Below are 12857 nucleotides of genomic sequence, written 5' to 3'. Positions count from 1 at the left end.
TCTGAAACTGTGAATAAACATGTCACACGAATGGAAAAAAGGGAAATAAAAATGAATTTAACGGATACGGTACGGAAAATGAAACGGTCTCGAAATAAACTCAGGAAAGAGTTAACTAAGTGTCCAAATAATAAAAAAATAATAACTAATATCAAAACTTTCAATCAAAATTTGATAAAACTAATCTGGAAAGAAAAAAACAAAGCTAATCATGATCTTTGGGCAAAAATCGTTTATGCTAGCAACCAAGCAAACTCAAGGGAGTTCTGGAAAATGATAAACAGTTTAGTAAGACCGGGCAAAACTGTTGAGCATCTGTATTAACCGAGACTGAATGGGTTAACCTTCTGGTAAACCATCTAAATCCGGACTGGGAAACAAATAATAGCGGAAATAACCTTAAAAGGAGGGAAATATCAAATCCAGACAATGAAATTGAAATAACACGAGAACAAGTGTCCAAGCTAATAAAAAAAACAAAATGACTGGGCACCAGGTCCAAATGGTATCCTGTTTGCACTGTATAAGATCACTTATCGTTTATAATAGACAAAGGCATATTTGTAAAAAGAAAACATGCATGGCCCATAATAAATGGTTTTTCATAAAAGAAGGTACAGCAATACTTGGATACGCCATGGTCGCTGAAAAATAAACACATTTTTATTAAAGCACAATTTGGTGTATTACCGGGAATATGCCATTTACCGCCTTGGAAAAAACTAGAAAAGGACACATTATGTAGGCTGTGTAAATCTCGGGAGGAAAATATCCATCTATTGTGTCTCTGTCCTGAATTGAAAAACGAAAGAGTGACTATACTAAAGAGACTATTTAACGACCGAGGATTAAGAACGTGTAGACAGGCATTGATACTATGGGCCTCATTAGGATGACGGCGGACTTTGCCCGCCCGTCATCCCATCGTAAATCGGAACCGCCCGCCATAAGGGCGGGGGTCCCGGGGGTGCTATTAGGATGTGCCCGCCACAGTGGTGGGCACATCCTGTATTTTCAGCATTGTGGCAGGCTGTGCTCTCTGCACCGCCCGCCACAATGCTGAAAATGCACTTCCACATTGTCATTTACAAAGCGGCAGGCACCGCGCGGTGCCTGCCGCTTTGTAAATGACAAAGAAGGGGGGTACCACAGGTGCCCCCATGTGCACCCCCACCTGTACTTCACTCTGGGGGTCCGCAGGGGGCCCCCAGAGTGAAGACCGCATGCCTTTCTGTGGCGGCATCGCCGCCGCGGAAAGGCACTGAAAACCAGACATCATAATATGTCTGTTAGACACCGCCACCATATTATTCCTTTTCCGCCCCGGCCGGCATCCTAATATGGCGGGGGGGGAAATCTGGTTATAATATCGGGCGGATTGCCTCCGCCAGGCTGGCGGTGGCTACCGTCAGCCTGGCGGAGGCAATCCGCCCGATATCATAATGGACCCCTATGTTTTTCCTCAGATAATATACTCATGAATTCTGCTTTGGTAACATTTTTAATGAAAGTATGGAACAAATTAGATGAGCATAAAACAGAAAACTAATAACTATCATATTTTGTAAATCCTTAATGTAATGAATTTCATCGTATGTATTTCAGTCAAAAGAATTTTAAAGATTTGTTGTTTTATAATTGTATACAATGGATTATTATATGAATTTGTATTATTGTAAGATTTTAATTAATCAAACAATAAAGGATACTTACAGTCACCCCAGTTCCAAGGAAGACTGGTCAAACCTCTCAAAAACCAACAAACCACCACCTGTGTTGCAGAGCTGGGTGATGCTCATGGGACATCAGGATTAGCAAACTGGTTGTCATTGTAGAGGAGCCTGTGGATGCAGGGAAGTGACTCCTTCACTTCAATGGAGATTCCTTCTGGCTTGGATGCAGTTTGAGTCCTTGCTGACTTTGTGGATGCACAGTCACAGAGTTGCAGTACTTGAAGAAGCACAGGGGGAAACATGCAGCAGGAATCTTCCCACCAAAGCAGTCTTTCCCTTGGTCCTGGCTCGAAGAATATCAGAGTTCCAGTGTCCACCAGCAGACAGTCTTCAGACGACAGCCAGTCGGATCTTAAAGTTACTGTTGGGCTGATTCTAAGGACCTTCCCTCAGGGGAGCCCTTAGTAACCTTAAAAAGGGGAAGGACCTCCTCTGTGGTGACCTGCCTATAAGAGACAGTCAGGGACGCTGCTCAGCTAGCCTAATCAGTCAGATCAGATGCTCCCAAGGGCCAAGGTTCAACATGGCAGAATCAAGTGGCCACCTGGAGGAGCTCTGGGCAACTCCCTAAGGAAGAGCTGGACAGGGTGTGGACAGTCCCCTGACCTTTGTGTAGTTTCACTCCAGATCAGGAGTCAAGGGCTCCTGAACTGGACAAAACTGGTTTATGCAAGTAGTGCCCTTTAATGCAATCTGGTGGTGCTCTGAGGCTCCCGCACCATACAAATTCTAAAGGAGGGGTGGTCACACATGTCCTTCGCAGGAAATCCTTTGTTCAGCTTTCCCTGCCCGAGTTAAGCTCATCACCAGTCGGGCGGACCACTGTCTAGGGGCGGCAAAAGCGTGGGTTGGCAGGTAGTCACTGTAAGGCTACACAGATAGGTATTGGGGGCCTCTAAGGAGCCCCCCCAGTACATGGTATATTGCAGCTAACATTGGAATCGGTGAAGTATGAATGATTCCAACATGTTTGATACCAAACATGACCAGGATCAGGGTAGCCTTTATGTAGTTGGATATCTTGTCTTGCCAGTGTCCACTACAAACCTTATAATGGCTGTTGCACACTTACAACGCCCAGAAAATGGATTCCGGGGTCTGTAAGAGTGTCCCTGCTCATTCAGGGGTGCCCACATACTCGGAACCATGCACCCTGCCCTTGGGCCGAAGGGCCTACCTTAGGAGTGACTTATAGGTTAAAAGTACAATGACCGGGATATATGGGAAACATTATATCCACAGTGAAAGGTGCAAGCACCATTCCACGCAGACTGCAAAGGCAGCTCTGCAGATGCAGTCTGCATGAGATCCCATGGGTGGCATAATACATGCTGCAGCCCATGGGAGACCCCTTGTGTACCAATGACCTGGGTACCTCAGTACCTTATAGTAGGGACTTAAAATGGTACCCTAGTATGCCAATTGTGGGGTGAACAAAGTACTTACCAATTTAGAGGAGAGCGCCTTGGCACTGGGGTCCTGGTTAGCAGGATCAGAGTGAACTACAGTCAAAACACACTGACACCAGGCATAAAGGGGGTATCCACGCCAGAAAGTTTCACCTTCATACACAAGTCATACAGTCTGCAATGGCAGAGTGCAGGGAGTGGAGAGGGGTCTCTGGGGTAGCACAGTTCCTGCTGCTACTCTTAGGGTCCCTCTTCAGTGCCAATGCCCTAGATAACAGGGGTTCCATTTAATAGGGACTTATATGGGGTACTGAATTGGTGTAAATTGGAAAACAAAAGGTAACGTTTAGGGAAGGCGGTCTGGCACAGGGGACCTGGTTGGCAGGGACCCTGTGCACTTACAGTCGAAATTACAATATTTTCCAGGCAAGAAGTGGGGGGCTAACCATGTCCTCTATTCTGGATTGCGAAAGCGTGTCGTTCAGCCTGGAACTATCACCAAACTTAAATTTTGCTGGAGTTCTGGCTTACCGCCCTCCTGGCTCGGTCAGACAGTTTCTAGACTCTGCGCCTTCAACAATCGCAGATTTGGCCATTACATTGGCCAATTTCACGTTGTTGGGCGATTTAAACATGCATTTCGAAGATACTGCTGACCATGCCGCCCAAGAATTAATTGCCGGCCTATCTGCACTACAGCTGATCCAACTTGTCTCCTCACCCACACATGTGAAAGGACATTTACTGGACCCGGTATTTAGTAATTGCCCGGGTCTAGTGTTAGAGCCCTCTATTACCCTCCCGTGGACAGATCATCAACTTATCCCGCTAACTTGGTGCATCCCTAAATTGCCTGCTCTTTTGACAGGATTACGGGAGGCTCGAGACTGGCCTAAACTATCAACTGATGAGTGGGCTCGTGAACTTCAAGCCACAATCCCTCTTATCACTACAGACCCCATAGTAGCCAATGATACTTTCAATAGTTGGATAACTCAGTCACTTGACACCATTCTCCCAGTAATAAAATCACGTACTAAAAGATCGAGGACGTCAGCCCCCTGGTACACTATGGAGCTTAGGGAGATCAAACGCAAGTGCAAGAGGCTGGAGAGAAAATGGCGTTTGGGCTACACAGATCTCGACAAAGCTGCATATAGAAAATCCATCAGGGATTATAAACTAGAGATTAAGAAAACTCAATCCCAGCACTATACGCAAAAGATCAAGGATGCTAGGTCCAATTCGAAGGAAATATACAGGATAATAAAAAGTCTCACTGTCCTTCCCCAGCCTCCCATAAACAGCGACGATTTACAAGTCCGCTGTAATGAGTTGGCAGATTACTTTTTTAATAAAATAGATTGTATTTACTCTACCTTCCAAGCCATTCAATCAAAGAATCTAGTAGCCACTCCTGGCCACTCCAAACATGGTGTGATAGATAACATATCACCAGTGCTGGAGAATTTTCCTTTGCTGCAGTCGGACCTGTTAGCCACTCTAATGACCCAGGTAAAATCGGGCTCCCCCGGTGATCCGGCCCCTCCTAGTTTTTTAAGAACCGTTAGCGAGACCATCCTCCCGGTTATGCTGAAGGTACTCAATGCCTCAATTTCCACCAACACAGTTCCCTCTAAGTGGAAAGAAGCCAGGGTGAAGGCACTTGTTAAGAAGCCTAATATGAGCATCAACAATTTCAGCAATTATCGTCCAATCTCCCTGCTCCCCTGGGCCAGTAAGCTACTGGAAAAATATATCAACAGCCTTCTGGCCACTTTTTTGGAGGAAAACAGTCTCCTTGATCCCTCGCAGACTGGCTTCCGCCCCAAGCATGGGACGGAGTCGGCTCTGTTGGCGGTCCTGGAGGAAATAAGGGGCATCTTGGATCGGGGAGGATCGGTGGCAGTCATCCTCCTCGATCTGAGTGCCGCTTTTGATACTGTAAATCATACAATCTTGTTACAGCGCCTCCGGGAGATTGGGATTCAAGGAGGAGCTCTGGAGTGGATTTGTTCATTCCTATCCAGTAGAAAATTCCAGGTCTTTGAGGGAGCGACTATCTCTACAAGCAGGCCCTTGGACTGTGGAGTCCCACAGGGTTCTTCACTAAGCCCGACGTTGTTTAACGTCTACATGAGACCGCTGGCTGGGGTCGTCCGTCCGTATGGTATTAAGATCGTGACCTATGCGGACGATACCCAGCTGGTGGTCTCTCTCACGCGGGCTGGAGACCCTGTGGGCACAGTGGACCTGATGGGATGCCTGAGCGAGGTCAGTAGATGGATGACCCTGTCTTGTCTCAAACTTAATGGGGACAAGACAGAGGTCATGATGTTGGGACATCCAGCTCCATCTACAATCGACCAGATCTGGCCAGCGTGCCTAGGCACTCCCCCAGTCCCCAGGGATGCCATCAAGAGCCTGGGTGTCTGGTTGGACAAGTCCCTGACGTTTTACCATCAGGCCGTTGTACTATCTGCCACCTGTTTTGGCCTCATTAGAATGTTGAAGAAGATCCTTCCGTTGTTACCTTTTGAGGCAAGACAAATTGTGGTCCAAGGACTAATTCTCTCGAGGTTGGACTTTGGAAATGCGCTCTATCTTGGGGCCCCAGATTTTACATTAAAAAAGCTACAAGTAATTCAAAACTGTGCGGCTCGGACTTTGCTCCAAATCCCCCGTAGGACCTCTGTGAAAGCTGGACTGATGAGATTACACTGGCTCCCGGTGAAGGACAGGATCAGCTTCAAATCTCTCTGTGTTGCCCACCAATCTTTTTGGGAAACCGGTCCATTGATTAGTCGCCCTTTAATTACTCCCTATTTACCCAGCAGACAGCTTAGGTCTACTAACGCTTTACTTGCCGCTGTGCCAAAGATCAAACGGTCTAGATCAGGAGGTCGTTCCTTGTCCCTGAATGCGGCCAAGTTGTGGAACAGTTTGCCTTTTCACCTAAGGTCCAATTCGGACCTTACTTCTTTTAGGAAGCAACTGAAAACTTTTTTGTTTAATAAATAGGCTGCTTTTCTTTTTTTGCATTTTAGCCCCACTGTGATCACTAGTTAGCATTTCAGCGCTGGGACGCCCCCGGGCAACTATCTGCGCTTTACAAAACCCATTTTCATTTCATTTCATTTCATTTCAAAAGTGGTACTTTCCTACACACCACCACCAGATGGAGACGCCATTCGTGATCAGCTATGCACCTGTGGCTGAGTTGTTCCACCCTGGTGTTCAGAGATCCCGCAAGGTGTTGAATCATCAGGGAAATGCCCTAAAATTCCAGCCATGTATTGTGATGCAGGGTCTCTTGACAAAGGGTCCACAATCCCATCTTGTCCTATTTGTTGCAGTACCACATGGCAGTGGTGCTGTCCAGGAACACTTGAACTAACCTTCCCTGGATGGTGGGTGTAGGAAAGCAGGATCTGCTTTCATGGTTACCCCCACTTTTTGCTTTGTGTCAGTGTGTTTTTGACCTAGTCTGCTGGGGTCCGGCTAATCAGGACCCCAGCAACTGAGCTTTCTCCCCTAAATTGACATGGTAAGTACTTTGAACCCTCCACAATTGGCTACTGGTGTACCCTTGTAAGTCCCTAGTGGATGGTACTAAGGTATAAGCCTGTATGATATTCATAAAGCGTGGAAGCTCTGGGAAATTGCATTAATAGGAAAAGATGATCCGATGTTCATGTTCATGTCGCCTTGTATGCCAACAATGTGCAATGTTTTTCAGGATTCAACCATACTATGGAAAGTGCACACCGATCTCAGTAGTTTTATGAGAGCTGAATGCAAAAGACCTATCAATCATACAGAAAAGAAGGGGTGAACAATCGGACGAAACATATGAGGCAGAGCTTAAGCAAATCCACTCCTCGTTATAAAGTGAAGATGACCAAATGAGGTGCAATGCCTCTAAAGTAAGATTGTTTCTGTGGAAAACAGTTGTGCTGAAGTTGTAGCAATGATTCCTAGTCTGCCAAAGAGAAATCTTCAAGGCTTAGTAATCTGTGAGAAATTCAAGGCTAGGGAATAACCTAAATATGGCACTTGATGGCAATCTTAGCCTATAATCTTAGGGGATGACTTTTCAGAGTTCAAGAAGTAAATCAAATCACAATTACCCTTCCCTAGCTGTTGAAAATCTCCTGTGGATAAGAAACTGCAATGTACTCTATTCGTGTACACTGTCATTTTGAACTGTTTCACGTTGGAAGTTATCTGGCTGCAGAATTTAAAAGATCTCTATCTCTCCCTATGCCCTGTCTTCTGTTGGAAATCAAGCATTCTCAGTCTCGGAAGCTATACCACACCTATGCTCTAAAACATTATGCTATGTATAGGAAAATAAATGTTCCCAATGCAACATTCTCAACATTGCTTCCCCTGTTCAGTTCATAGCACATGCAACCCATATCATGGTCCACACAGAATACATGTGTAATATTTATTCCTCTAAAATCTCCCTCCCATACTAAATAAATACCTAACTTCTTATTATTATGGCTAAAAGGCAAACTTTATCATTATGCTCCATGAAGCCTTCTCATCTATTACAAGTAAAATACTCTGGAGTATGCTTACATTTAGTGGTTACGCACCTGAATGTCATTGTGAGGATTCCAGTCCGAATCAAAGATGATAACAGTGTCAGCCGTTGCCAGATTTATCCCCAAGCCTCCAGCACGGGTGGAAAGCAGGAAGCAGAACTGCTGGGCCCCAGGAGCTGGCATGAAAAAGGAGGACATTATTTTGATAGATTCAGGTAAAATGTGAATTGTAACAGGGGAATCTTCCCCTGGATTGGTTTTGCCAAAAACACTTTCAGATCAAAGCTCACATAAAAAACAGTGCCACTGAAGATAGACAATATAGAGATGAAAAACTGAACCTCACAAAACATATTCACCTGTAAATAAGGTTCTTAGTTTTACTGGTTTTCATAGTTTAAAATGCATTAAAAATAGTCTGTTCTCTCAGATTGGAAATTGCGAGTCTCTCATAATAGCAATACATGCAGAATTTGCTTTTGAAGCCCATTCACCACCCCTGGGCCATTCAGCCATCAGCCAATAAGTGAGTGGGACATAAACGTGTCCAAGGAGCCAGTCAGATTCATATAGCAAAGAGAAAGAATACTACAACTCTTATAAAAGCCTCAGAGGGAAGGAACATTGTTTGCTTGTAAATCTATAGAACATACCAACCCTATAGAACTTGGACATGGCGTGATGTAGAGCAGGGTGAAAGCATCCTAAAGGAGCTCCCCAAAGACAATGCAGAATTGAGGTTTATTTCAAATTCTCCCCACAAATGCATGCGATTCTGATCAGAGAAGAATTTCCACCATGAAATACTGAATATTCTGTATCTGACTCCATGAAGTGAAATGGAAATCCATTTCTATGAAAGTGACACCAGAGCTCAGTGTGTGGCTTGCTGTTCCACCGTTGGACACAGCCTTATTTTATTAGGTATATGAGGGAGTGGACCAGCCATCCCCTGAAAGGATCCATTAACAGAGCTCACTGCCTAAGGGACATGGACTTCTGTATGGTTAACAAAGCTACGAAGCAGCAGGATGAGAGCCAGAGGCATGGGAAGATGCAGCCCTACACCTAAAAATTACCCTCAAAAAGCAATCTCAGCAGGCACTATAGGTGAACAAAGGGGAAGGCCGGGGCTTTTGGAAATCATAAAGGGGAGACATCTTAGAGCTCAGTGGAATAGCTGGCCAAGTGGCTCTGCCTCGTACAATCTTCAGTATCAAAGTGCCTCCCAATATTCCTGGACCTGTCTGTCGCGCAGCATTTGACATGGTCAGACACAACAATCTATTATAATTTCTAATAAAAGTGAAAGAGGATCCCTAGCCACATCGAGACTGGATCTTCAAGTAGTTGTTAACCCATTCGCAAAGGGGAAGGGGTTTCCCCAAGAGACCCATACCCCTTTGTGAATGTTTGTATAAATGTTTTTAAGAGCAGGCAGTGGTCCACCGCACCACTGCCTACTCCTAAAAATGAAAAGAAAACTTTAAATTTTTCTTTTTTAAATGCAACCTTTTTTCCTTTAAGGAAAATGGGCTACATTAGAAAAAAGGAATTGCTTTATTTAAAAGCAGTCACAGACATAGTAGTCCTGCTGACCCCAGCAGGCCACCATCCCTGTGATTTTAGTGATTCCCAATGGGTCGCAAATTGCGACCTACCTCATTAATATTCATGATGTAGGTTGATTTGCTACCCACTAGGAATCGCTAAATGAAACTCTGAGTTTCATACATTAGGAATAGCGATTGCCTAAGTGCGATTCACAGTGAAACGCAATCAGGTACTATTCCCAATATTGATACATCTGGACCATGATGTGCAATTATAGCTCATATATCAAGTAGTAGAGCATTCAAAATTACCATTGGATCACCTCATTGAAACAGATGCCTTAGTACTGCCTGTCCGACTGCCTCATTACAGCGGTATTTAACTCCAAACAATAAGACGCCACTGGTTAGGACCAACTCGGTTTTATCAGGGTTGAGTTTTAAATGATTTTTCTCCATCCAGTTGCTAATGAGGCACAGAGTTGACTGGAAGTTGTGAATAGACTGGTCAGAGAAATCAATATCAAAAACTAGCTGGATGTCGTCAGCGTAGTTAAAAGCAGTGACCTTACTTCCTTGCAAGGAGCGAATAAGGGGGGTCAGATATAAATTAAAAAGAAGGGGAGAGAGGGAAGAGCCCTGGGGGACACCGCAAGTCAGCTTAACCTTTTCCCCTGAGAAGTTAGAGAGACGGACAGCCTGGTGGCGGTCGGTCAAAAAAGAGCGAACCCACTCCAGGGCTGTCCCCCGGATGCCGGCCTCCTCGACACGGCCGACCAAAATGTCGTGGTCAACCGTGTCGAAGGCGGCCGACAAATCCAGGAGCACCAAGGCCTGACTTGACGTTAATCAACTGTTTAATTATACTGGTGGAGTATAGCGAAGGAGTTTGAAAGGAACGCCTATATTTGGATATTGGTGCAAGATGTACCTCAAGAGATGCATGCGCTAGACCTGAATGAGCCAGAGAAGGAAGATAAGATAATATTCGCTCAGGTGGTTCTTCCAGTAGGTGTAAACTGTTTTGTTGACACCATAAGCAGAATCTTTTCCACTTCAGTTTGTAGGATCTATTGGTTAATTTTGCCATTGCTAGAATATCCCTGGGGAATGTTTACATTCTGGAATTCATGAGCCATGCATATAACTGGAGAGAGCGTGGATCCGGGTGCAGAACCTGGCCCTGTTACATTGCCAATAATATTCGCTTGATGCGCAGACGAACCGGCTTGGTCTCTGAAAGCAGTGGAGCTCAGTGAACCAGTACTGGCCACCAGGGAGCGATGTGGATCAAGCGGCACCTCTCCATCTTCATTTTGCTGAGAACCCTGGGATCATAGGGATGGGGGAAAGTGTATGCATATATCCAGGATCATCTTATAAAAAGAAAAGGCATTCCCCCATGATCCTGGGAGTGGGTGCAGATTGACGTAAAAGCGGCATTTGCTGTTTTTGCTTGTGGTGAAGATGTCTAGAGTAGTTTGCCCCAAAGGTGAACATTTTTGTCCAACTCGTTCTGGTACAATTTATATTTGTGGCAACTTTCTAGGGATCTGCTGAGCATGTCTACTAGGGTATTGCTTGTTACTGCAACATACCCTGCCTCGAGGGTGATGTTGTGAACTGTTAGCCAGTGCCACGGGTCCTGAGATTCTTGGAAGAAAGCCTTGTTCCTCCTTGAGTGTGTAGATAGTGCTTGCTGGTAGTGTTGTCTGTTTGTACCGGCACTGATAATTTCTATATGCAAGGTAAGAAAGCTTGGAGTCTGAGGAAAATTGACCTGAGCTCTAGGTGGTTTATAAGCAGGGACTTTTGGAAGACAGGCCATTTGCCTGGATTTGGAGATCCTGTAGATGTCTGACCCAACTTTCTAGGAAGGAATCCATTGTTATGATGAAGTCTGGTATTAATGGCAGAAATGTGAGGCCCTTGTGATGTCATACGTGGGGAATGTGATGGAGAAATCCTTCTCGATGTCGAACTCCTCAACGTCGTCGATTTATGTCTCAATGTTGAGCGCCATCTTTTGGACTACAACGGAGACCATCTCAACGTCATTTCTGGTCTCGAAGTCCTATTCCCTCTCTACGTCGTCGAAGATCTTGGCCTTAACGTCAAGTGTCTTAATGACTGTGACTGAGGGATCTGCTTCGACGTCAAATCTTTTCTCGACGATGATCTATGGCTCAACGTTGACCACCGCCTGGATGACGGCAACAGAGTGCTGTGTTTCGACGTCGAACGCCATACCGACGGCGACGACGGAGAGCAGTGTCTCGACGTTGGGCGATCCCGCACTAACAGAGAGTGACTCCTCAACGCAGACCGACGCACGGTTGATGTGGCGGAGGGGTCATCACTGATGACGTAACTTTATATTCTGGAAGTCTTTCATGACAACTTATATTCTCTTGACGGCGAGCCCGCCGCCAATGGGATTGTCATTGATGTTATCTTCTTTGATGGAGGCATTCTCAACACAGAGCCCGATGCCGATGAAGAGCAAACCAGAATCTTGCTTCTGAAAGATGATCTGGGCCTCTTCTTCTTCTGTCTCACAGGAGACCTGCCTCTAGAGGCAGAAGCTTTACCTTTTTCAGAATGGCCATAAAGACGAATCCTTTCTCTGTCCTTGAGAGTCCTTCTTGATAAAGACTGGTAGTGTTGGCAAGTCTCAGGAACATGAGAGTCTGGAATGCAAAGAATACAGACAGAGTGGGAGTCTGTTTTGGCCTTCATTTTGCCACAGGAAGGACAAGGATCAAAAAGGGAAGGCATTTTTGAGAGACAAAAAAAGCCAAACTTCTGGAAAAAGGTAGAGAAATACTCCAACAGGTGTAACATTTCGAAGTAAAAAGGTTTTAATTTGAAAAATAATACAATTTCTAACAGGAAAGTCAAAAATCTGTGAAGCTGGTTGACCAGGGTCCTGACTGAAGGAGCCGGAAAGAACAACTGACCTAACTTTCACCCCTAAGGCATGATGGGAAACCAGGGCTCAAAGCTGCCTTAAAGGCAGGGTGCCAATTTGTATGTTTTCACTGTATTGACTTTCAGCTTTCTATGCTAATGAAGTTACAATGCAGCCTATGGGCTAACAATGCCTGTTTCTTTTCTCTTTGCAGAGATATGTTTTCTGCTGTTCATTAAAAACAGTTCAAGTGTCCTTTGGTGTGCCTGCTTTATTTGTATATATGCAAAGAAAATGTTTACAGCATTGCTTAGCCTGTTATGTTTGGAAGGCTGCATTGGTTGTTTAAAAAAAAAAAATATATATATATATATATAAATATATCTATTGGTGGTGCAGGCTCGGCAGCGGGGCACGCCGCCAAAATATCAAGCTCCAAGTTTGCCCTAAGCAAAGAGCCGCACTCAAACTCCATCGTGAACCGTACTTTATTAGGTTAGGACATCAAAATTGCCTGCAGATTCCTTAAGCAGCTGTTATTTTGAGATTCAGCCTGACGCGTTTCAAAAGTGTCCTTTCTTCCTCAGAGGCTCTCAATTAACAGTTTGTGCCATTGCCGGTTCAGTCCCAGTTAAATACGCCCAATTCCACGCCCCCCAATGGGCTGCTCTAATGAGAAACTGCGGGGCATCCTG

At 45.1% G+C, this 12857-nt stretch overlaps 1 protein-coding gene across 8 annotated transcripts in view; it reads right to left on the bottom strand.

The window, feature by feature from the left end:
• CHD3 (chromodomain helicase DNA binding protein 3) overlaps positions 1 to 12857 on the bottom strand; it is a 1139027-nt gene that overhangs the window by 455878 nt on the left and 670292 nt on the right. For all 8 annotated transcript variants that reach the window (XM_078670235.1, XM_078670239.1, XM_078670240.1 and 5 more), the window contains exon 22: positions 7750 to 7874. In XM_078670235.1, coding sequence (XP_078526361.1) covers positions 7750 to 7874 — 125 coding nt within the window. The remainder of the gene's footprint in view (positions 1 to 7749; positions 7875 to 12857) is intronic.

The sequence above is a fragment of the Lissotriton helveticus genome, chromosome 12 (assembly GCF_964261635.1).
Source record: "Lissotriton helveticus chromosome 12, aLisHel1.1, whole genome shotgun sequence".
In the NCBI taxonomy this organism is placed as follows: domain Eukaryota; kingdom Metazoa; phylum Chordata; class Amphibia; order Caudata; family Salamandridae; genus Lissotriton; species Lissotriton helveticus.
The sequence above is the reverse complement of the archived record's forward strand: the minus strand, read 5'-3'. Positions and strand labels throughout refer to the sequence as shown.